General features: G+C 39.3%; 1 protein-coding gene across 1 annotated transcript in view; it reads right to left on the reverse strand.

Annotated features, from left to right (window-relative positions):
* Positions 1-25,417, reverse strand: part of Otc (ornithine transcarbamylase) — a 76,665-nt gene that overhangs the window by 20,692 nt on the left and 30,556 nt on the right. The window contains exon 4 of the mRNA NM_013078.2: positions 24,777-24,864. Within this exon, the coding sequence (NP_037210.1) occupies positions 24,777-24,864 (88 nt within the window). The remainder of the gene's footprint in view (positions 1-24,776; positions 24,865-25,417) is intronic.

Below are 25,417 nucleotides of genomic sequence, written 5' to 3' on the forward strand. Positions count from 1 at the left end.
GGCAAACTTGCATATTGAAGTTCTTACTAAAGAGGGAGTGAAAGCTACTGTGTTTAAAAAAAATTCCAGATTCTTTTCCTAGAATCTTAGCAATGTAGGAAAAAATTCAAGAATACTCTGCTTCTGAGATAGTAGTCTATAATGGATGCCAAGGAATACTTCTTTCTGGGTTACTTAAAAGAAAAAAAAAGATCTCAAATCCTCTGAGCCATAGAATGATACAGCCACTGATATTCCCCAGTAAAGCCTCCTACATTAGAACAATGAGCTACCCCATTTATCTGATGACCTGGGGACAATGGAACTTTGTTGAGTCTTCTGTTACTACACAGAAGCCTGGATCTCAAATATAGAGGATGACTTCTGAATTCCAGAGTGTTCCAGATAACCTTCCAAAGATTAAGAACACTCCTCTAAGGCATCAATAACAGTTTAAAGAATTTCATATCTGCTAGGACTTCCAAGAATCTTCGTCGTAGAAGCATGCAAGTTTCTATCTCTACTGTAGAAAAGTTACTCAATGAAACTGGACAACTTAGTAAGGTCTAAACCATAATCAACTAGTAAATCCATATTTAGGGAGAATCAATTTGGTGATACGTACAATCTCATAAGAGGTGCAGAAGTATGGTTCACTTTATATGGCATACTTTAAACTTCTTACAGTGTATCCAGACGCCTCCTAACCCAGTGGCTTTGCCTTGGTCTCACCTTTTATACTTTCAGCACCTCCCAATATCCCAGGAACTTAGGATTAATCTGTTAATCCATTGATGAAGCCAGAGCACAAATGACCCAATCCCTTCCCAGAAGCCCTGCCTCTGAATATTTCTGCTGAACTAAGCATTTATCACACATGGATGTCCAGTCTGAACTGGAAGAGGACCCAGGCACAGGGAGAAAGCATAAAAGATTTGGAGTCTCATGTACTTGAAGGTAAGAGGAAGATAACCCTGGACATGGTCCTAGATTTGAAGCAGACAGGTACCGTGTAATGTATCATGGGAGGATTATACTCTAGAAAATTCTCTAGAGCGTACTAGCACAAAGAGTTTGGAAGTGGTTTGTAGTGTAACTACACACCAGCCTTCAGAAAGCAAAATCAACATATGCAGTACTCCAGCTGCCGGGCCATTTTGGAGAGCTATGAATGAACTCATGAAATGTCTGTTAACATATGCTCTGCAAGTTTGACGTCACCATAAAGGAATGGAAAGGTAAAAAGCCAGCAGACAGGACTGCGGGTATAAGGTAAGTCCTTAGCTAACATGAATAGGACTGTAGTTCAACCACCAGCACCAAATGAAAAAGTCAGGCATGGTAGTGCATACCTGTATTTACAGTATTCTGAAGGTTGAGGTGGGAGGATCACTATCGTTCAAGGCCAGCCTTGGTTTCTTAGTAAGACACCTTCTCACCCACACACCACACACGTGTACACAAAGTAGAAATGAATCTGCATTCTCCTTATGCAGGTTATAAAGGAAACTATCATTTGGGATAATCTCTTTTATGATCACGCAGATCGCATAGTCAGAATAGAAGTTTGTAATGACAAGATGGTATAGCATCCTTTAGGAATGAGCACTTCTCACTACTGATCTGCTACAGCTATTCAAATCCCTGAGAATCCTCACATTCCAATAAAGCTCCTCTGGGGACGAGAGGAGAAAGAGAGAGAGAGAGAGAGAGAGAGAGAGAGAGAATGGAATAACAACTTGGTGTGTTATTTACTGGGTGGATTAAGATTTTATACACACGTTATGTATTTTCCTTTCATCTCAGTCAATTACCAAGAATGACAGTACAGAAGCTATTGTTTTCAATCCCCGAGATTCCTGCAAGAATCCTTAGGACGAAGAATTTGGTCTTTAACAATATTCTATTGCAATATATATGGAAAGGGAACTATTAGAGGATATTCAATTCAGCGTCCTTGGCAGGATAAAACCAGAATGAGTCTGCAACATTACATTATTGCCAGGAAGAAAGAGAGGCCTTTAAATGGCAAGGGCACTGCTACTGAGGAGGGAGTCATCTTAAAGAAGCTTCCATTTTCAAGCTTATAATTATTTAGAGTGGTAAAATTTATTTTTCATGAAACAAGTTCTATTTGTTGTAAAAAGCCTTGATACTTGTAAGAAATGAATTAATATAAAAAGAATAAAAGAGAAATATTAAAAAATGAGGTACCTCTACATTTAAATTTATTTAAACAAGTGGGAACACATACATACATATGCCCATGCATACACACACACACACAAACTCACACACACACACACACACACACACACTCACACACATATGTGTGTATATTTTCAAATAGATTCAAATAGATACTTTATGGGTATTTTCATTAAATGTATTTTTGAATGTTAAGCATGTATACATATATACATATTTATACATGTATATTATTTTCAATCTGCTTAATACAGATTTATCAGCCAACTGGCTCTTGAGACAGTAGAAACTGTTTCAAATATAGGCTCTCTCAGCATTTGTGGTTTCTAGAAAGGGGAAGCAGCGGGGACTCCAGCATTTAACTAGCACCAGTTGTCATGTGATTTCCAATGCGATTGAACTGTTATTCCAAAATAAAGACTTAAACTGTCAGTCTAAAGTTCCAAATTCATTTTCTTGTTTCTCTGAAAGGGAAGTCTTTTCATGACTTAACTAATATTAACTCAATGCCAAGAAACAAGGTCCATCCTTTAACACATTGAGAGAGGACAAGTGTCTTTTATTACAAAGCTGTGGTAATGGGTCATGTACAGTCATAAATTAAAGGAAAACGAATGGAACCAAAGTAACACCTCATCTTAAAAAGTTTCTTAAAAGCCAAGAATGGGCATGAAAGATAACAATGAGGTTCCTGTAGTAAACAGAATAATGGTTCACAAAGATGCCCATGTTCTAATCCCCGAATTTTCACAAATTGAATGCGTGGATAATCTCAAAGCAATGATTTGAGAGAGAATGATTTCCCTGAGTTGGATTCCATGTAATCTGTATCCCCCTATAAAAGAAAGAAAGAGACGAGAAATGGGAAATGATGCAGTGGTGAGAGGTTTGGGGGTGAGCTGAAAGATGTGGGCTACCTCTGCCATCTGGCAAGATGAAGGATCCAAATCTTCCCCAGAATCATCAGAAGGAGGCACCTCTTCTAAATTTCAGACACCCAACACAGAAAGTTCACTTTTTAATTGCATAAGCCATGACATTTGGGATAGCATGTTAAAGAAACAACAAAACTGAAAACTATTTTGGTAAGTTACAACAGCTGGAATTCAGCTTGCCTTGACCTTAACTACCAGTTCTCACTAACCAATCAGAATCAAGTGCTTAACAACAATTTAATTTTTTTTAAATGTAAGAGTCTTAGTTCTCTATATCTTGTTTTTAATTAGATATATTTCTTTACTTACATTTCAAATGTTGTTCCTTTCCTGATTTCCTGTCCATAAATCCCCATCCTCTCCCCCTCTCCCATACGAGTATTTCATCCATCCCCCATACTGTCCCCCCATATTCCCCTGCCCTGGGGTGCAACCTTGGCAGGACCAAGGGCTTCCCCCTTCCACTGGTGCCCCAACAAGGCTATTCTCTGCTACATAAGCAGTTGGAACCCTGGGTCAATCCACGTATAGTCTTTCGATAGTGGTTTAGTTCCTGGAAGCTCTGGTTGGTTGGCATTGTTGTTCTTATGGGGTTGCAAGCTCCTTCAACTCTTTCAATACTTCCTCTAATTTCCCCCAAGGACTTCCTCTTCTCAGTTCAGTGGTTTGCTGTTAGCATTGACCTCTGTATTGGACATGCTCTGGATGTCTCTCTCAGGAGAGATCTATATCTGGTCCCTTTCAGCATGCATTTTCTAACTTCATCAATCTTATCTAGTTTTGGTGGCTGTATATATGTGGTCCACATGTGGGGCAGGCTCTTAATGACCATTCCTTTAGTCACTGCTCTAAACTTTGCTTCCATATTCCCTCCTATGGATATTTTCCCCCTTTTAAGAAGGAGTGGGAGCATCCGCATTTTGGTCATCCTTCTTCTTGAGCTTCCTGTGGTCTGTGGATTGCACCTTGGGTAGTTCCAGCTTTTGGGCTAATATCCACTTATCAATGAGTGCATACCAAGTGTGATTTTTTGGGTTACCTCAGTCAGGATGATATTTTCTAGTTCATTCCATTTGACTATGAATTTCATGAAGTCATTGTTTTTGATAGCTGAGTAGTACTCCATTGTGTAGACGTAACACACTTTTTGAATCCATTCCTCTGTTGAAGGGCATCTGGGTTCTTTCCAGCTTCTGGCTATTATAAATAAGGCTGCTATGAACATAGTGGAGTATGTGTCTTTGTTGTATGTTGGAGCATCTTTTGAGTAACCATTGAAATTTTATTCCTGCCTTCCTAAGATTATTCTTTTTTCTTTCCATCCTGGTCGAATTACAAAAAATTGAAAGTATGTAAAAGCATCCACAGCCCAGTGATGTTTTAATTCCAGGACTGGGAACAAATAAAAGATGAGGTATAAGAATAAAATAATATCAATGAAAGTAGTCAGAGCATTATGGCCTGGCCACAGCTCTCGGACCCAAAACCGGCACCGAGAGCACTGGTCTCCCAAGAGCCCTTTCGCTCCTAAGATCACTGGCTCACAGGCCCACAGGAGGGACAAGCTCCAGTCTGAGATGGCAAGACCAACTAACATCCGAGATAACCAGATGCCAAGAGGCAAGAGCAGGAACCTAAGCAACAGAAATCAAGAATACTTAGCAACATCAGAGCCCAGTTCCCACACCAAAGCAAATACTGGATATCACAATATACCAGAAAAGCAAGATTTGGATTTAAAATTACATCTCAGGATGATGTTAGAGGACTTTAAGAACATAAATAACTAATTTAAAGAAATACATGACAACACAGGTTAACAAGTAGAAGCCCTTAAAGAGGAAATACAAAAATCCCTTCAAGAATTTCAGGAAAACACAACCAAATAGGTGAAGGAATTGAACAAAACAATCCAGGATATAAAAATGGAAATAGAAACAATAAAGAAAGTACAAATGGAGAAAACCTTGGGGATAGAAAACCTAGGGAAGAGATCAGGAGACATAGACACAAGCATCACCAACGGAATATAAGAGATAGAAGAGAGAATCTCAGGGGCAGAAGATACCATAGAAAACATGGTCAAAGTAGTCAAAAAATGCAAAAAGCAGGAAGCTCCTAACCCAAAACATCCAGGAAATCCAGGACACAATGAGAAGATCAAACCTACAGATAATAGGTATAGAAGAGAACGACAATTCCAGTTTAAAGGACCAGAAAATATCTTCAACAAAATTATAGAAGAAAACTTCCCTAACCTAAAACAAGAGATGCCCAGGAACATACAAGAAGCCTATAGAACTACAAACAGATTGGACCAGAAGAGAAATTCCTCCCATCGCATAATTGTCAAAACACCAAGTAAAGAAACAAAGAGAGAATATTAAAATCAGTAAAGGAAAAGGGTCAAGTAGCATAGAAAGGTAGACCTATCAAAATTACACCAGATTTCTCACCAGAGACTATGAAATATAGAAGATCCTGGGCAGATGTAATACAGACTCCAAGAGAACACAAATGCCAACCAGGCTACTATATCCAGCAAAATTCTCAATTACCACAGATGGAGAAACCATGATATTCCATGACAAAATCAAATTTACACAATATCTTTCCACAAATCCAGGCCTACTAAGGATAATAGATGGAAAACTCCAACACAAGGAAGGAAACTACACCCTCGAAAAAGCAATGAACCTGAAAGAAATACCCACTTAAACATAAGTCCACCTCTAACAATAAAAATGACAATAAACAACAATCATTGGTTCCTAATATCAATAGACTCAATTCCCCAATAAAAAGACATAGGCTGACAGACTGGATATGTAAACAGGACCCAGCATTTTGCTGGATACAGAAAATGCACCTCAGTGACAAAAACAGATACTACCTAAGTGTAAAAGGCTGGGAAATTTTTTCCCAAGCAAATGGTCCAAAGAAACAAATTGGAGTAGCCATTCTAATATCAAATAAAATTGACTTTCAACCAAAAGTTATCACAAATGATAAGAAAGGACACGTCATATTTTCAAAGGAAACATCTACCAAGATGAACTCTCAATTCTGAACATCTGTGCTCCAAATGCAAGGGCACAAACATTCATAAAAGAAACTTTATTAAGCCCAAAGCATACATTGCACCATACAAAATAATAGTAGGAGACTTCAACCCCCCACTCTCATTGATGGACAGATCGTGAAAACAGAAAGTAAAGAGAGACATGGTGAAAATTACAGAACTTATTAACCAAATAGATTTAACAGATATCTATAGAACATTTCATTATAAAATGAAAGAGTATACCTTCTTCTCAGCACCTTATGGTACATTCTCAAAATCTGACCATATAATTGATCACAAAACAGGCCTCATTAAATCCAAGGTGATTGAAATAATCCCACGCATCCTATTAGATCACCATGGACTAAGGCTGGTCTTCAATGACAACAAAAACAACAGAAAGCCTACATAAACATGGAAGCTGAACAACACTCTATACTCAATGACAACTTGGCCAAGTTAGAAATAAAGAAATTAAAACTTAGAATTTAATGAAAATGAAGGCACAGCATACCCAAACTTATGGGATACAATGAAAGCTGTGCTAAGAGGAAAACTCATAGCTCCGAGTGCCTGCAGAAAGAAACAGGACAGAGCATATGTCAGCAGCTTGACAGCACACCTAAAAGCTCTAGAACAAAAAGAAATAAATTCACCCAAGAGGAGTAGAAGGCAGGAAATAAGCAAACTCGGGGCTGAAATCAAACAAGTAGAAACAAAAAGGACTATACAAAGAATAAAAAACCCAGGAGCTGGTTCTTTGAGGAAAATCAAACCAGAGCGCAGAAAGACAGTATCCAAATTAACAAAATCAGAAATGAAAAGGGAGCCATAATGACAGAGACTGAGGAAATTCAAACAATTCTCAGATCCTGCTACCAAAGCCTATACTCAACAAAACTGGAAAATCTCCAGGAAGTGGAAAATTTTCTAAACAGACACTGGATACCTAAAGAAATAGAAACAGCCATTAAAAGTCTCCCAACCAAAAAAATGCCCAGGACCAGATGGGTTTAGTGTAGAATTCTATCAGACCTTCAAAGAAGACCTCACACCAATATTATTCAAACTTTTCTACAAAATAGAAACAAAAGGAACACTACCCAATTCATTATTTGAAGCCACAATTATGCTTATACCTACACAAAGACCACACAAACCCTACAAAGAAAAAGAACCTCAGACCAGTTGCCCTCATGAATATCTATGCAAAAATACTCAATAAAATCCTCAAAAACCAAATCCAAGAACACATCAAAATGATAATTCACCATTTTCAAGTTGGCTTCATCCCAGGAATGCAAGAATGTTTCAATATAAGGAAATCCACCAATGTAATTCACTATATAAATAAACTCAAGGGAAAAAACCACATAATCATTTCATTAGATGAGGAGAAAGCATTTGACCAAATTCAACACCCCTTCATGATAAAAGTCCTGAAAAGATCAGAAATTCAAGGCCCATACCTAAACATAGTAAAAGCCATATACAGCAAACCAGTAGCCAACATCAAACTAAATGGAGAGAAACTTGAAGCAATCCCACTAAAATCAGGGACTAGACAAGGCTGCCCACTCTCTCCCTACTTACTCAATATAGTACTGGAAATCCTAGCCAGAGCAACCAGACAGTGAAAGGAGGTCAAAGGGATACAAATTGGAAAGGAAGAAGTCAAAATATCAACATTTGCAGATGATATAATCGTATATTTAAGTGACCCCAAAAATTCCACCAGAGAACTCCTAAACCTGATGAACAACTTCAGAAAAGTGGCTGTGTATAAAACTAACTCAAACAAACCAGTAGTCTTCCTCTATTCAAAAGATAAACAGGCTGATAACGAAATTAGGGAAATGACACCCTTTGAAATAGCCACAAATAATATAAAATGTCTTGGTGTGACTCTAACCAAGCAAGTGAAAGATCTGTATGACAAGAATTTCAAGTCTCCGAAGAAAGAAATTGAAGAAGATTTCAGAAGATGGAAAGATCTCCCATGCTCGTTGATTTGCAGGATTAATATAGTAAAAATGGCAATCTTGCTGAAAGCAATCTACAGATTCAATGCAATCCCCAATAAAATTCCAACTTGATTCTTCATAGAATTAGTAAGAGCAATTTGTAAATTTATTTTAAAAGCAAAAAAGCCCAGGATAGCTACAACTATACTCAACAATAAAGAACTTCTGTGGGAATCACCATCCCTGACCTCAAGCTGTATTACAGAGCAATCATGATAAAAATTGCATGGTATTCGTACAGAGACAGACCGGCAGATCAGTGGAATAGAGTTGAAGACCCGAAAATGAACCCACATGCCTATGGTCACTTGATCTTTGACAAAGGAGTGAAAACTGTCCAATGGAAAAAGACAGCATTTTCAACAAATAGTGCTGTTCAACTGGAGGTCATCATGTAGAAGAGTGCAAATTGACCCACACTTACTTCCTTGTACAAAGCTCAAGTCCAAGTGGATGGCAGACCTCCGCATATAACCAGATACATGGAAACTAATAGAAAAGAAAGTGAAGAGCCTTGAACACAAAAGAACAGGGGAAATTTTCCTGAAAAGAACACCAATGGCTTATGCTCTAAGATCAAGAATCGACAAATGGGACCTCATAAAATTGCAAAGCTTCTGTAAGACAAAGGACACTGTTACTGGAACAAAATGGCAAACAGCAGGTTGGGAAAAGATCTTTACCAGTCCCACATCCAATAGAGGGCCAATATCTAATTTATACAAAGAACTCAAGAAGTTTGACTCCAGGGAATTAAATAATCATATTAAAAATGGGGTATGGAGCTAAACAAAGAATTCTCAGCTGAGGAATAGCGAATGGCTGAGAAATACCTAAAGAAATGTTCAATATCCTTAGTCATCAGGGAAATGCAAATCAAAACAACCCTGAGATTCCACCTCACACCAGTCAGAATGGCAAAGATCATAAACTCAGGTAACAGCAGATGCTGGTGAGGATATGGAGAAAGAGGAACACTCCGTGATTGTTGGTGAGATTGCAAGCTGGTACAACCACTCTGGATATCAGTCTGGAGTTTCCTCATAAAATTGGACATAGTACTAACTGAGAACCCAGCCATACGACTCCTGGGCATACACCCAAAAGACTCTCCAACATATAACAAGGACATATGATCCACTATTTTCATAGCAGCCTTATTCATAATAGCCAGAAGCTGGAAAGAACGGAGATGTCGTTCCACAGAATAATGGATACAGAAAATGCAGTACATTTACACAATGGAGTACTACTCAGCAATTAAAATCAATGACTACATGGAATTTTTAGGCAAATGGATGGAACTAGAAAAATCTTCCTGGGGCTGGGGATTTAGCTCAGTGGTAGAGCGCTTACCTAGGAAGCGCAAGGCCCTGGGTTCGGTCCCCAGCTCCGAAAAAAAGAACCCCCCCCCCCAAAAAAGAAAAATCATCCTGAATGAGGTAACCCAGTCACAAAAGAATACACATAATATGTACTCAAAGATAAGTGGATATTAGCCCAAAAGCTTGAAATACCTAAGAATAAATTCAGAGGTCATAGAAGAAGGAAAATCAAAACGTGGATGCTTTATTGCTTCTTAGAAAGGAGAACAAAATACTCATGGGAGGAAATACAGGGGCAAAGAGTAGAGCAAGGACTGAAGAAAAGGTCAACCAGAAACTGCTCAACCTGGGAATCTATCCCATATGCAGCCACCAAACTCAGTCACTATTGTGTGAGTGAGTTTGCACTCGTGCCAAGAAGTGCTTGTTGCCAGAAGCCAGATATGGCTGTCCCCTGAGAGGCTATGCTAGAGCCCCACTGATACAGATGAGGGTGCTTGTAGTTAACCATTGGACTGATCAAGGAGGCTCCAATGGAGGAGTTAGAGAAAAGACTGAAGGAACTCAAGGGTTTTGCAGCACTATGGGAAGAACAATAGTATCAACCAACCAGTCCCCACCAGAGCTCCCAGGGACTTAACCACCAACCAATAAGTACATATGGAGGGACCCAGGACTCCAGCCACATATGTAGCAGAGGATGGCATAGTTCAGCATCAATAGGAGGAAAAGCCCTTGGTCCTGTGAAAGCTTGTTTCCCCAATGTAGGGTAATGCCAGGGTGTTGAGTTGGAAGTGGGTGGGTGGGAGTAGGAGCACACTCATAGAAGCAGAGGGAGGGGGGATGGGTTATGGGAGAGGAGGGAAAGGAAATAAAATTTGAAATGTAAATACATAAAATATCCAAGAAAAATAAAATTTAAAAAAGAACATTATACCTGTTTTATCATCAAAATATCAATTGAGTCTGCAATCAATATGATATGTGTACATTTTCTTTTGTGACTACATATTGAAAGCATCTGATTAAGTTTGCAATCAATATGGAAATGTTTGAGTTGGGCCTTCTTCACTTCTTACACATTTGACTGAATAAGCAATATGGGTCTTTTTGCTTTCTGTAGTCCTGGGTATAGAACCCAGGGCCTCATGCATGCTACAAGTGCACTACCTCTGAGCTATACAGTCAGCCTTTACATTCAAATTGTTAAAGAAATGCAAATTCTGAATGCATAGTAGAGTCACTAGGAGGGCTTCCAAAGCATCAGCAGCTGAATGTTTCATTCAGAAGGTCTCTTTTCTAACAAGCACCCAAGGGTTGCTTATGTTTTGCTATGGTAACCACATTTTGAGACTAAGTGACATAGAAGAATGCACTCTGAATTATCTGAATTATATTTAAAGGAATTGTAAATGTTTGATGCATTAATATGATTAATAGATTGAACTGTAAGCAAATGACAGTGTAAGGAATAGTGCTGTATTCACAAGTAGTTCCTTGAACATTCATGTACCATAAAAAGGAAGCATGTCAACCTTTATCAAAAGCACCACTCGGCCCTCCTTTAGCCATGGCATCCAATGATATGGCTATGATGTGGGCCAACTGGGAGAAGCAGTTCCCAGAGTGCTTTTTGCATTAGGAAGACTTGGGGGACAAAGATATTAAAGATGCTTTGCGTGATTTATGCATATTATTTTCTGCAGCATTGGTTCCTTCATGCTTAAAGTTTCTTGAAACAGAGAATTCACTCATTTTATGCTTTTAGGCTAACAGAGATCATTTTAAAATATGAACAAGCCAATGAAAACAATGACAAACTTGCAGCTAGAGCTGGAGGCTTTGTGCAGCTCATCATTTAAAGCCCCAGTTCTAAACGTCTTAAGAGCTTGATTATACTTGTTACAAAGGGAAGGCTGACAAGTTAAAAATACTTCCTGGCTCGGGAAAGATATGTCCTTTTGGTCTCTTTTCATTTCTATTGAATAGAAATGGAGTTCTGCTTTGTTTCCAGTATATCCCTGCAAGTTCTCAGATGCTCTCAGGCCTCTGCCAACAATTATAGCAAAACAACATTGGCACAATCTCTATTTCCTGTATTTAAAATGTCCTGCAAGCAAACAACGGTGTGCCGTAGGTATTTAATAGCTAATGTTGGGATTTTTCAACAGCTTAAAATATTTATCCATCCTATTTTGTGTGGATGATTAACATGTCAAACATCATGTGTTCTTTTTTGCACACTAAAAGGGAAGAATGGTTGAATTCTTTCAATGTGAAGATGCTATAGGACAACGAATGTTAACTCGGACTCTTTTCTTGATGGTGGTGCTCTCATTTGTAATAACTTCTTTACAGTGGTTATTGTCTAAGGGAGTTTTATTGTAATAATCAGAAAACAACTACGTCACCCAACGAAAGAAACATTTCTGCTTCTGGTGGTGGTTCATGCCTGTAACACCAGCACAAAATACACTCAGGCACGAAGTTGGCTGAAAGATCAAGGTCAACCTAGTTTGCACAGTGATTTCAAGGCGACCAAGCAATACAGACCGAAACAATTACAAATGGAACTGGGAGCAGGGCAGGCTAAGGATACAGCCCAGTGAAAGGCATTAAGAAAGTTACCATGAGGTGCTGAGAAGAAGGTATATTCTTTTCTTTTAGGCTCAAATGTTCTATAGATATCTGTTAAATCCATTTGGTTCATAACTTCTGTTAGTTTCACTGTGTCTCCATTTAGTTTCTGTTTCCATGATCTGTCCATTGATGAGAATGGAAGGTTGAAGTCTCTGACTATTATTGTGTGAGGTGCAATGTATGCTGTGAGCTTTAGTAAGGTTTCTTTTATGAATGTAGGTGCATTTGGAGCATAGATATTCAGGATTGAGAATTCATCTTGCTGGATTTTTTTCTTTGATGAATATGAAGTGTCCTTCCTTATCTTTTTTGATGACTTTTGGTTGAAAATAGATTTTATTTGATACTAGAATGGCTACTCCAGCTTGTTTCTTGAGACCATAGAGCTTTTTACAATAATAGCGAAATCTTGGTCCTGTTAAAGCAATGAGATGATTCTGGAATGTCTTATCTTAAAGACAGATGGAGTTTGTTTCAAACTGAGCCAACTGGAACACATAGCACATTTGCCAAGTAAGGGAAGATATGTGCATCCATACAGATAACAACTATGTGCATTAAAACTTTCAAATATTTTAAAATCCATGAATTTTATAAATATGTTAAAATCGAAGAATATTAAGATTTTCTGATGGTCAAGTGAAGTAAGACTTGAACAACAGGAAATGTGTTCTTCAATGTGACCAGGGCAAAGATGGTTATTATTAATATCAATATTATTAATATTAGTAGGACCAATTTCCAGTCAATTTGAAAGATAGCTCTTAATCTGTATAAGTTCTTGGTCAAAAAAGCCAGATGAAATTAGAAAATGGAAGAAGGCTGTTTAGTATATGTAGAGTGCCTTGGGGCTGGAAAAGATGTTCAGGGGTTAAAAACTCTTGCTATTTCAGAGAATCTGGGTTTGTTCCCCAGCACTCATAATGTGCCTAACAACCATTTATAATGGGATCAGATAACTTTATCTTATTTTCAGAACTACATACAAAGTACCCTATACATAAAATATATAAACAAATACGTCTGTAAACAAAAAAAAGTATCCTAATGATTGGTATATCCATGCAGAACTCTGACAATCTTGAAAGGGTGGAATGGAAAAAACTTGCCAAGGGCAGTTGATCTAACAGCACACAGTTTGTGTTGTTCTTTGATAGGTTTTACTTCCACACAAAACTGGAAACTGATTTGTGAATTAAACACCCTTAAAAACAAATCAAGCCAAATACTCAAGTCTCACACGAACCCTGGGAGGTCTGGCGCAGAGTCTGTGGGATTAAGTGAACAACTTTTTGTTGTTGTTTTTTAAACACAGGTCATGGTCTGAGACATATCTTAAGAGCCAATGTAGGTGTTGATGAGATAGACAATTACATGGCAGTTTTCATGCCTTCAAGAACTGGGTGAGGGATAACTGACATTGGTATATGAAAACCAGTCACAAGATGCCCTGAGCATACAACAAGGCATGTATAGATCAAAGACTACACAGGGTACAATTTATTGGGGATTTTTTGATGGTCAAGTGAAGAAGCAAGACTTGAGTAGCAGGGGATTTGTTTTTCACTGTGACCCCGACAAAGGTGGCTAGCCATCAGGCTGAAATGTACCTGATCATACACTGACACAATTTAACTTTAAGAACATCAGCCACATTCCAACACCTATGATGTCAGGATTTGTTGGAAAGGTTCATAATACTGTCCTCATGGGTCTTTTTTGTGTATTTATCAAGAGTCAGAAATGGTTTAGGGGACATTCACGATCGCCACAAATTATAATGTTCACAATGAGGTCAAGATAGATTTCCTACAAGGTTATAAAAGCCAAAGGCAACTGTAGGCTTATTCTAATAGGATCCTGCAATTCATTTCTCCCATTACTCCTATCCTACCCTCATCCTGACTGGTCCTTCTGGGCCCCATTCTGCTATCAGTGACACATAGTACTTGAATAGTTGACTAGGAAACAGTGGAAGGAAGTTTGGTTGTACATAATAACAACGGGGAGAATATTTTTGAGGTAAATATTTTCTTTCTTTCTTCCTTCCTTCCTTCCTTCCTTTCTTTCTTTCTTTCTTCCTTTCTTTCTTTCTTTCTTTCTTTCTTTCTTTCTTTCTTTCTTTCTTTCTTTCTTATGTTTTTCCAAAATAGTCCTAGGCCCTACAAGACACACAGGCACTCTTTCTTGTATAAATTTATCAATACTTTCTGAGTATGCTCCAGGAAAGAAAATATCTTAATCCCTCTAGCATCTCTAACCAGATCAAAATAACCTTGGCCTACTTGCACTGTATTAATAATAAAAATGGATAAAAGAACAGAAAGTATAACTTCAAAAAACGAAATGTAATCTTCTTGAATGGGTTGGTGTTGAAGACTTAGGAGTGGATTCAATTGCCATATTCATCTCATTATGAAATTACCTTCAATGACCAGCATGTTTTGGCTTAGATGTTAGATTCTGAGGTTGAGGATCCCAGAGAAACCCCTTTATGGTATAATGGTATTTAGAATGACCTCCTCATAAGGTTCTTTAGTAATTACAGAGTTGGAGTCTGTGAAACCTGTCTAGGGAACCACAGAAGTTGAGTCATGAGAGTGTCCTGAGATTGAATTCAACTATTACTCACTTCAATCAACATTACATGAATTCCTTTTGTACCCATGTCTGTTACAACATGAATTTATTTCCTTTAATGAAACTCATGAAACATTTTTGTCTCTATTTTACAACTCGGGAACCTGCTAATCAGAAATAATTGACCCAAACCACAAGGGCTACTATGTGGGAAAGCTGTAAATTGAACTCAAAACTGGCCCTGCTTCAAAGTCCTTGCTCCTTACCCTACACTGTGGTTCCTTTAAGAGAACATAGCATGATTCAGACTTAAAGAACCTCCTTTCTGTGACCATTCAACAACATCACAGTAGTCAATGCAATTTGTTAGTGTCTGGTTAAGCACATATTTCTTCTTAAGTGCAATGTTAAAAATGTTTTACAAAAGGGCTAAACATTTTACCTTTGTAATGTTAATGTCATTAACATAAATACTTTTATAATAACATTCCATCTTTTTGCAGCATTCTTTTCAATAAGATGATTGACTCCTCTCTTAATTGTTTCCCATGCTCAAATCCTTCCCCAAAGTTCACTGTTTGAAATGTCAGCATGGCATGGATAAGAAATTCTTCCATGATGCTGCAAGGATAAGTGTGTACACGATTGGAGTGGCTTGACTGGTGTTCCCTGAATACACACGGTCATTCAGTAACCCAAAATGTGACCTTGCTTGAAAGCAGAGTCTTTGCTCAGTGTGAGAGTGTGTCTCTAGTCCTGCAGAGACTTGGAATGCCAGGGTGAATTCATACCGAGGGGGAGCTGCCTCCTTCTTAGAAGAAAAGGAGAGGGAACATGGGGCAAGGAGCTGTGTGAAGGGAAATTAGCAGGAGGGGGTAAAGTGAATAAATAATGGGAAAAACAAAACAGAAAGAAAGTAGGATCTTTAGAGACTATATTGCTTAGGTAATATTACTAAAGTAGGAGAACTAAAGCCAAGGGCTGCTGCTCCTCTTGAGGGGATGAGATACATAGACACACAGAGAGACAAAAAAAAAAAAACAGGTGGAAATGGAAGCTAACTTTGAAGTGAGCAGCTACAAGTCAAGAAGTAGGAAGAACTGCTGGGAGACACCGGAAATGGGAGCAGGATGCTGGTGACATGTGGATCTGGATATTGTATCCTCTAGAATTGTGAGAGAGTAAAGAGCATCCCTGTCTGAGTGTATGGCAATTCCTTATGGTGGCTCCAGAAAACAAATACAGAGGGTTTCTGCTGCCCTTCTTCGTGTCTCAACAGCAGAGCACTCTAACAATCACCACCATGAGTAAATTACATCTGGAGTGAAACTAATTAGAGTTGAACACCGTCACACTATTTGGGTTTTATACAGAGCCCCTCATACATATGGCTTCCGAAGCCATATTACTAAGTACTGTATTAAAGTGAAAATGACTGTGAAGCCATTATGCACCTTTCAATCCTGCACTCAGCACATTAGGTCTGAGCAGCTGTCATTATGGAAGAAACACAAAGCCTAGAAGTGGAGAGATAATGCCCTCCACTGTTGCTCACTGTTGCTCAGTTCCACCTGACTTTAAAATTCCGAAGAGTCACTTGATGATTTGAGTCCGAGTGGGGTGTCACTGCCGGTATGACACCTAAAAGTACAATTTCAGAGGAAGGAAAAAATAGACTATCCAATTCTTAAGGCCAGTAGGACACTGGAGAATCTGAAAATACCTTCAAATCTGAAGCACATTTCAGAGGACGTACATGGGCGTGCTTTGTATTTTCTGATACATTAGGGGTTGGGAGAGATTTGCTAAGAAAGATTTTAAAGAAACAGAAACGTGCAGCAGAGCTGATCTTATTCAGTATTTCAATGGTCCATGCTTTATTAAGAAAACAACTAAAAGTTTAAGGCTGCCTTTGCAAGGTATAGGATAAATTCAAGTTCTCTGGCCAGGTTTTAAATTGGGTTTCACTTTGTCACTGAGAACCCACCCCTTTATCAGTAAACACTATAGAGAGAGCTTGTATATCCTCTAGGGCATTAGCCTGCTTTGAACAAAAATTAAAATACAGAGCATTTGTTTACAAGGATTACAAAGCTCTCAATGGCGCTACAGGTGTACAACCAAACTTCCTCTTATTGTTTCCTGACAGCATGGCTGAAAAGTTTGATGTTGCTGCTGATGCCAAGAAGAGCTTGCTGACAGAGGCCTGATATGGATGTTTCCTGAGAGGCTCTGCCAGAGCCTTACTGATACAGATAAGAATGTTTGCACCTAACCATCGGACTGAACATGGGGACCCCAATCGAGGACTTGTAGAAAGGACTGAAGGAGCTGAAGGGGTTTGCAACCCCATAAGAAGACCAACAGTATCAACCAACCAGACGCCCCCCCCCCCAGAGTTCCCAGGGACTAAACCACCAAAGAATACCCATGAAGGGACCCATGGTGCCAGCAGCATATGTAGCAGAGGATGGCCTTGTTAAGCACCAATGGGAGGAGAATCCCTTGGTCCTGGGAAGGCTTGATACCCCAGTGTAGGGGAATGCCAGGGCGGGGAGGTGGCAGGGGTTGGGGGGGTGAGTGGGGAGCACCCTCATAGAAGCAGGAGGTTGGGGATAGGATAGGGGTTTTTCGGAGGGAAACCAGGAAAGGAGATAGCGTTTGAAGTGTAAATAAATAAACTATCCAATAAAAAAGAAAGGCTTGGTTGTGTGGGAAAGAGCTAATGTCTTGAAATGGCTATCCTCTGGAGGCCTTGGGCTACTATCTGAAAATGGAGTCTAGGAGAATTTTCCTGAACTAAGTATACACGTGCCCCTCCTTCCTTCTAGGATGCTGGAATGTAGATTTGTGCTTGGCAAGGTGCTGAAGTGGCCAGTCCCCAATAAAAACCCTGGGATCTCTTTTTCTTGAGGAGTAATTAAGTATGCTTATGTTACAGCCTCCAATAGAAACCTTGTGACTGTTTTGCTGAATGATTTAAGTACATCCTGTGTGACTTCAACTAGTGAAAATTTAGAGAAGCTTAGGCCTAGTTTGGTCCACATTTTGTCCCTTATGTCTTTTCCCTTTGTAATCCACATCTCCCTTCCCCACCTCGCCTACAGTATTTAGAATGAAACTCAAGGGCCTGCACATAATAGGCAAATGCTTGGTCACCGAGTTGTACCCTCAACCCTCCTTTTGTAATCTTCACTTAGAGGTTTTAGCTGCCAGAAATCTTGGCCATGAAGCGTTCACCTCCTAAATAGTCACCAAACATGTATGTGACATTGAAAATTGTCAGCATACCAGCTTCCCCCAAATGCCACTGGGCGGCTTAGTCCCATTGTTTTCATTGACCCACCTTCAGACTAGACAGTATACAACTAAGGCTTCGTTAAGAGGGGATTTAGCCTCAATATCGTGTGTAATAATACAACATTATCTTGTATAATATAAACAGGTTTATATCATTATAAATCAAGAAGAAAAGAAGTAGAATATTTTTCATTGATTGCAAAATCTTCCTTGGGGCACTTTTCTATTGTGGACTAATCTTTAAGATCTCACTTGACCCTAAATATGATTTTTAATGTAGGAAACATGTGTAACAGGAGAGCTAAATGTGAAAACCATTCAGAAGAACAAAAAGGCAATCTGCAAAAAAATCGAATAAAGGTGTTTAGAAAGCACATATCCGAGTATGGGGGTCAAAATGCCAACTATTTAGGGAACTTTTACAACTCAATAATGAAACAAATTCTAATTTTCAAAATGGACACTTGAGTGAACATTTCTGCAAAGAAGCTATATGCTAGTCAACACGTATGTCCCACAAGCATGTCCAACAGTGATCCTAAGGGAAATGCAAATCAAAACTACCCTGCGCTATAATGTCACACCTGTTAGAATGGATGGCATCAAAAAGACAAAAGATAAGTGGAAGCGAAGGTGGGAACTGCCAAAAAGTCTTGTGTACTGGGTGGGAATGTAAATAGGTGTAGGAATTAGGGCGAGGAAGAAGGCATGCTCTTAGAATATTAAAAATGGTGCTTATCATAGCCTGTGATGCTGACAATTCTGGCTACTTATTGAAAATAACTGAAATTAGGACTGAAAAGACATTTGTATTTTCATGGCAGCATTAGCCATAAGAATTGAGACAGGGAAGCCACCACCAGAGCAACACATGAGTGGACAATGAAAATGTGGTAGATGAACGCAATGAAGTATCAGTCAGCCTTCAGCGCGAGATCCCGCCATTTGCAGAAGCATACCTACGCCTGGAAGACATTATGCCCAATGAGTGAGGCCAGCCACAGAAGACCACATGGTGCAATTCCCACTCAGAGGATGCATTTGGAAGAGGCAAACTCACAGCAGCACCGAGTAGAAAGGTGCTTTTTAGGGAGTTGAGGAAATAATGGCGTGGAAGAAAATCAGAGTTGCTGGTGCATAGGCCTAGACAGCCTGAGGATGTGCCAAACGGATGAATACATTTCAGGGACGTGCCATAGGATGTCTCTTGTAATGTTTAGATAGTTATTGTTCAGTTTTCCCATTCCCTCATTGATTCTTCTTTTGTTTTGATTTTCTGAAGCAGTCTTTCTAGGTAGCCCAGACAGTCCTCAAACATCCAAGTGCTGAGACTATAGTCACATGGTGTACATGGCTTTATTTAATTTTCCTCCCCTTAGTAAGATTGAAGATACACATATTTATATACACATCATTTGTACATATGCATTTTTTAGACTTAAAAATATATCTATCTGCTAACTTGAGGACATTTCAGGTTTCCCTACTGCTGCTGTCACAGGCATTTTTCTCCATTAGCTCATTCTTTATGTGATGCTCTTCCTATCGTTCTTTCTATCTGGCTCTGTCTTAATCGAGCTCTCAGCTTGACTGTCACATGCAGACTTGACCAGCCAGGTAAGGTAGCAACGGCACCAATGGCAGGTCACCCTGCCTTCTCTTCGTCCTAGCATATCTTCCAATCGACTCTTAGTTATTTAACAAAGTAATAGCATATATTCCCACCCCATAAAAGATCTTGTTCGACATAATCAACATTTGATTCTCAATGCTAAAAAAATGATTGCTTTAAAAAAGAAACTGGCATGTAGCAACCGTTTTGAAAAAATTAAATCATTTAAAAGAATGAGTGATATTCTGGAAACTGCGTTTAACAGATACAAGAGAAAGGCCAGTTTTTTGTTTTTTTTTAACTTGAGTATTTCTTATATACATTTCGAGTGTTATTCCCTTTCCCGGTTTCCGGGCAAACATCCCCCTCCCCCCTCCCCTTCTTTATGGGTGTTCCCCTCCCAACCCTCCCCCCATTGCCGCCCTCCCCCCAACAATCTAGTTCACTGGGGGTTAGAACAAATGAAACTCAAGACGAATGATCAAAATGCGAATGCTTCACTCCTTCTTTAAAAGGGGAACAAGAATACCCTTGGCAGGGAAGAGAGAGGCAAAGATTAAAACAGACACAGAAGGAACACCCATTCAGAGCCTGCCCCACATGTGGCCCATACATATACAGCCATCCAATTAGACAAGATGGATGAAGGAAAGAAGTGCAGGCAGACAGTAACCGCATGTAGATCTCTCCTCAGAGACACAGCCAGAATACAGCAAACACAGAGGCGAATGCCAGCAGCAAACCACTGAACTGAGAATAGGACCCCCGTTGAAGGAACCAGAGAAAGAACTGGAAGAGCTTGAAGGGGCTCGAGACCCCATATGAACGGCCAGTTTTGCTTTCAGTGGCTACACCTCGAATCCCCTCCCTGGTTTCATCTTCCAGCAACACACAGGCACTTTTTATTGTCCCAGGCCCCCAAAGCAGCCAGACAGGTAGATTGGAAAACCAGTTGCCATCAATCAGTGTCAGCCGTGCACTGTTCTCTTGACTAGAAAGGGCGAGTACTGTCATTCAAACACCACACAATGCCATTGCATCTTCCAAAGTTAACTTCCACAAAAGGCAAAGGATCCAATTGCTAAGGTTTGCTCAGTGCACATTGCAGAGTTGATGCCATTAAGATTCACTTCCCTCCTCCACCCTTCCAATTGCTTCACTGGAAGGCAGTGGATTTCTTTTGTCTTTTTCAATTTTAGTTTATTGAATTTCTGAATCTCAGAATACCTTGTTTGTCAGATAGTTTGGCAGATTAAGCAGTCATGAGATACACAGAAGAAAGTCACATTTCTACAATAACTGCTACTCTTTTCTGGCAGCCCCATCTCCCAGCCCTGCTTCTTATATTTGGAATACATGTATTCTCTTTTTACTCTAATTGCATCTGCCCTTGAGATACGGCCTTCCACAATTCTCTCACAGGGAGCCTGTGGAGTTTCTTTTTTAAACCACTGAGTGAATGCATACTTCTCCAGCTCTCAATGTCACCCAAGGTTCTTATGTTCACTGGCATGTAAATATGTGTACTTGGATCGACTTTTAATGCAATTTGCCTAATAGCTAACCTATTCATTTCCCAAGAGCAGAAATACATGCACACACACACACACACACACACACACACACACACACACACACACACAGGGAGAGGGAAACAGAGAGACAGAGAGACAGAGAGACAGAGAGACAGAGAGACAGAGACAGAGAGACAGAGACAGAGAGAGACATCTGCTCAGACTCACAGTCTCGCATGCACACACACAATCTGGAATAATTTAACCACCATTACATTTCACCTTTTACAATCAGCAGTTGTCATGACATTATGTGACTCTCTTATTATCCCTCTCTTTATTTACACAGTTTTATTAGTCCAATTCACAGCACAACAGCCTAGATTCCCCACACCTCTTCATAACACCCACTCTCTCTCCTGTGTATGTGATAAATGCATATTTTCCTGTGTGTGTGTGTGTGTGTGTGTGTTGTTGTTGTTGTGTGTGTGTATACGCCTATGGGTTACTGTCTGTCCCCTCATTATCCAGAGGCAGTCCTTCCTTTATCTCTCCTCCTCTTCTGGGACAAATACTCCTGTTCCTTCTCTCTTGTTCCCTTCCCCTTTTCCCTCAACTTATATCTCCTGTCTTTGTCTCTTATTCTCTGCCCTCTGGGACAAATAAGTCTCCTGTGTACTGAGAATTTGGTCTTGGGGTGTCTTATGATGAAACCAGTTATTTTAATATGTGCAGATGTTTACTTTGGACCACACTTCTGGTTAGGGATAATTACTTTATATGTATTATACATTATATACATGTTGGTGAATTTTAGGGTTGGTGGGAAGTCTCCATGGGAAAAGGCACTTGGCTGCCAAGTCTGATGACCTGATTTTAATCTTAAGAATCTACAGTATGGAATGAGAAAACCAACTCCCACAGGTTGTTCTCTGATCTCCACATGCTGTTCTCTCTCTCTCCCTCTCTCTCTCTCTCTCTCTCTCTCTCTCTCTCTCTCTCTCTCTCTCTCTCTCTCCCCACACACACACACAAATAAAAGGAAGAGATAACATCATCTCCATCCCCCAAAAGTGAACCTTAAGCATTGGAAGTCCTTCATTTAATACAGGAAACAATGTTGTAAAACTTTTAGTTAACAAAGCAAAGCAACGATCTAAACTAAGGCTGGTTCTTGAAATAACATCTGGGAACTTACTTTGGGGGAGTTTCCACTATCGCCAGGAACTGAGAACACTGTGCCTAAAATGTTCTTATAAACACTATGACTTGAAGTAAACACATGCTTTCTGTTGGGGGGATGGGGCAGGAATTTGATTACATGCCAGGTAGGGTGTGCTAATATGACAAGTCTTCAGCAAAAAGTGAGAGGTGAGTCTACTATGGGCCTCTTTTTGTTACTATTTCAAATATTGTGTCACGTGGCCTTGCTCAAGGAATTAAGTATATCCTGTATGGTTCCACAAGAACAGGTTTGGAAGCTTACACCTGATTTCTCCTGAACTCTACTGCATGTATCAGTTTCATTGCTGATAGTATTTGGTATTTCATTGTTAAAAATCAATCATAATCACAGGTATGTCTGTGTTGAGTCCTGTGAGGGTTAATATAGCAAGTCAGCAAAGACCAAACCTCAGGAGTGTCTTGGTGAACTCCAACAAGCCAGGAGTTTTTCCATGGATTGAAGCAGCATCCATGGGTCATTAAGCAGCCAGGTGTCATTAGTTCTGTGTGCCATGGCTTCTTTGTCTAAAAAACTGGGCCAATAACATTTATTTCACAGAAGTTCACCACAAGAGGTCTGTGACATATTGAAGACATATTGTTGAAGAAGTAACTATTAGTTCTATTTAACCTTTTAGGTTGGGTTTAGTGATCAGACAGAATTATATGGATCCAATTTTATCCTTATTCTACCATACACAGTAATAGAAGTGATCGTAAGAACTCAAAAGGTCACAGTTCTGTTGAAGCTTGTGAATAGATTGCTTTGCTCAGGATATATGTAGAGTTTCTCTAATGCCTCATGGGCTGTGGGGACTGCTTGGAGAGGAGGCAAAGAAAAACACATGTTGATATTCATTCCCAGCTCACAATTATGGTTAGTTGTTTGGCTCTTGCTTTGAGCACCCTTAAGTGTCCATTTATTCCTGGGCCCTAGTCTTGTTCTAGCTGCCAGTCTGCACTGCTTTAGCTTTGCTTGGACGCTCACTCAGCTGGCTACTGTGGCAACCATTACTTCATACAAGATTTATTCACTGCTGCTTGCCTGGTGCTTTCTGGAGCCCCTCCATGAAAACTGTTCTCCTAAGCGTAGCTTTGTCTTTTTCCTTTCATTTGCTCTGGTTGTTTGCTTATGAATTAAGTCTGTATTACGTTTGTGGAATCAGAATTACTAGGCAAATATAATCTCAGTTAGTAGCATCATACTTGAAAATATGTTCTAATATGTGTTCAGTTAGTCCCCATGTCCCTACTGTCCATGTTTTAGTACTCTCATTGCTTTATATAAAATAACGTAACATCTTCAAACATAAAAGGCTTGAAGATGAGTTGTTGAAATCTCTTGAGCAAGTCAACCAAGGCAAATTTCTCTAGCATACATAGAAAAAAAAAGCAGACATTATCTGGAAAGAGTTACTTTGCATCATAAGTTGTTTAGGGGGAAAGTTAGGCTTCTCTACTGTTATAAAACACTTAACAAAGACATTTTCTTTGGATGTATGAGCTAAAGGAGAAACAGTCATAAGATTATTACACAGGAAGTCAGAAAATCAGAAGAGCTGTGTTTTAAAGTGTCAACATTATATAGGAGCTAGAGTCCTTTTGCCCCAGCTTTCCTCTAGCTGAGTGTGGCCTACTAGTATTGAGGTATTTAATGCTTACTTCTGGTCTCAGAGGGCACCAGGCATTGTATTGTGAACAGAAATACAAACAAAGTCATCCATACACATAAAATAAAAAATAAATTGCTAAGAAATAAGAACTTAAACATTGTCCTTGTTAATTTTGTTTTAATCAACTTGATAGAAGCTAGAGACTAATGGGAAGCAGAACCTCAGTAGAGAAAATGCTTCCATCAGCTTGGGTGTAGGGGAATTTTCTTGATTGTCAATCAATAGAAGAGGGCTCCACGCAGTGTGAGTGATGCTACTCCTGGGCGGGTGCTCCTGGATGGTTTAAGAAAGCAGCTTGAGCAAGCCATTAAACAGCATTCTTCTATGGCCTCTACCTCACTTCCTGCATCCTAGTTTGTCTTCAGTTCCTGCCCTGTTTATTTTTTTTTCATTTGGTTAGGAAAAGGTTTATTTCATCTTAAAATGCATTTGCATGGACTTTAAGATGAAATAACCCTTTTCTGCCCAAATTGCTTTACCTTGGTCTTTATTATAGCAATGGGGGCAAACTAAGGGACTCATAGAAAGGGGCTACAGAATGAGAGGCATTTTGAACAATACATAGTCTGGTAAAGGGGAGAAGGTGCAAAAGACACTGAGAGGGGAAAGCATTATTTAAGGAGAAGCATCATCTTCATTTTTAAACTAACACATCAGAGTTTGAAATAAACTTTGGAAAGAAGAAAAGTTTTACAAACCGAGCTGTGTCTGTGAGACTTTCATTCACGCCCAAGTGAATGTCTTGTGTGGTAAGAAAAGAAGGATGTCCTCCCAGAAGAGCGAAGCCTAAAAGTAAGAAAAAGACAGTAAATTTTTGAAGGAAAGTAAAAGAACTAAGAGGCAAAACAAAATTCTGAGGCACTGGCACTAGCACCATCTATCTCAATCAAAAAATCTTCACCTCAAATCTCTTCAACCTCTCTGATAGGAAATTCCCAAGCATAACAAAATGATAAATTGGTGGATGAATATGGAATTTTGTGCCAAAATGTACTTAACTTATTTTGAGTTCATGCTTATATCTCTCTTCTATTTTTTCAAGAGGTAGCAATAATGGGGCATTGCTGTCTTTGGGGAACTATGCCTACTTTTAAATTCTTCAAATTACAAAAATATCTCCTTCTAGGAGTACAAAGAAATAAGCTGAAGCTATATGGGATACCCTGGACTATAGTGGGGTATTAATCAATAATAAAAAAAATAAACCTTCAGAACACTATGCTAAATGAAAGAGTAAACATTTAGCGTTGGAAAATGTCTAGGAGTAAGTATTGAGAATAGAAGGATTACACATAGCTGTTGCCACAGCATGGGACGATAGAATATTTTACATTTTCAT

This window comes from Rattus norvegicus, chromosome X, assembly GCF_021556685.1.
Source record: "Rattus norvegicus strain SHRSP/BbbUtx chromosome X, alternate assembly SHRSP_T2T, whole genome shotgun sequence".
Taxonomy (NCBI): Eukaryota; Metazoa; Chordata; class Mammalia; order Rodentia; family Muridae; genus Rattus; species Rattus norvegicus.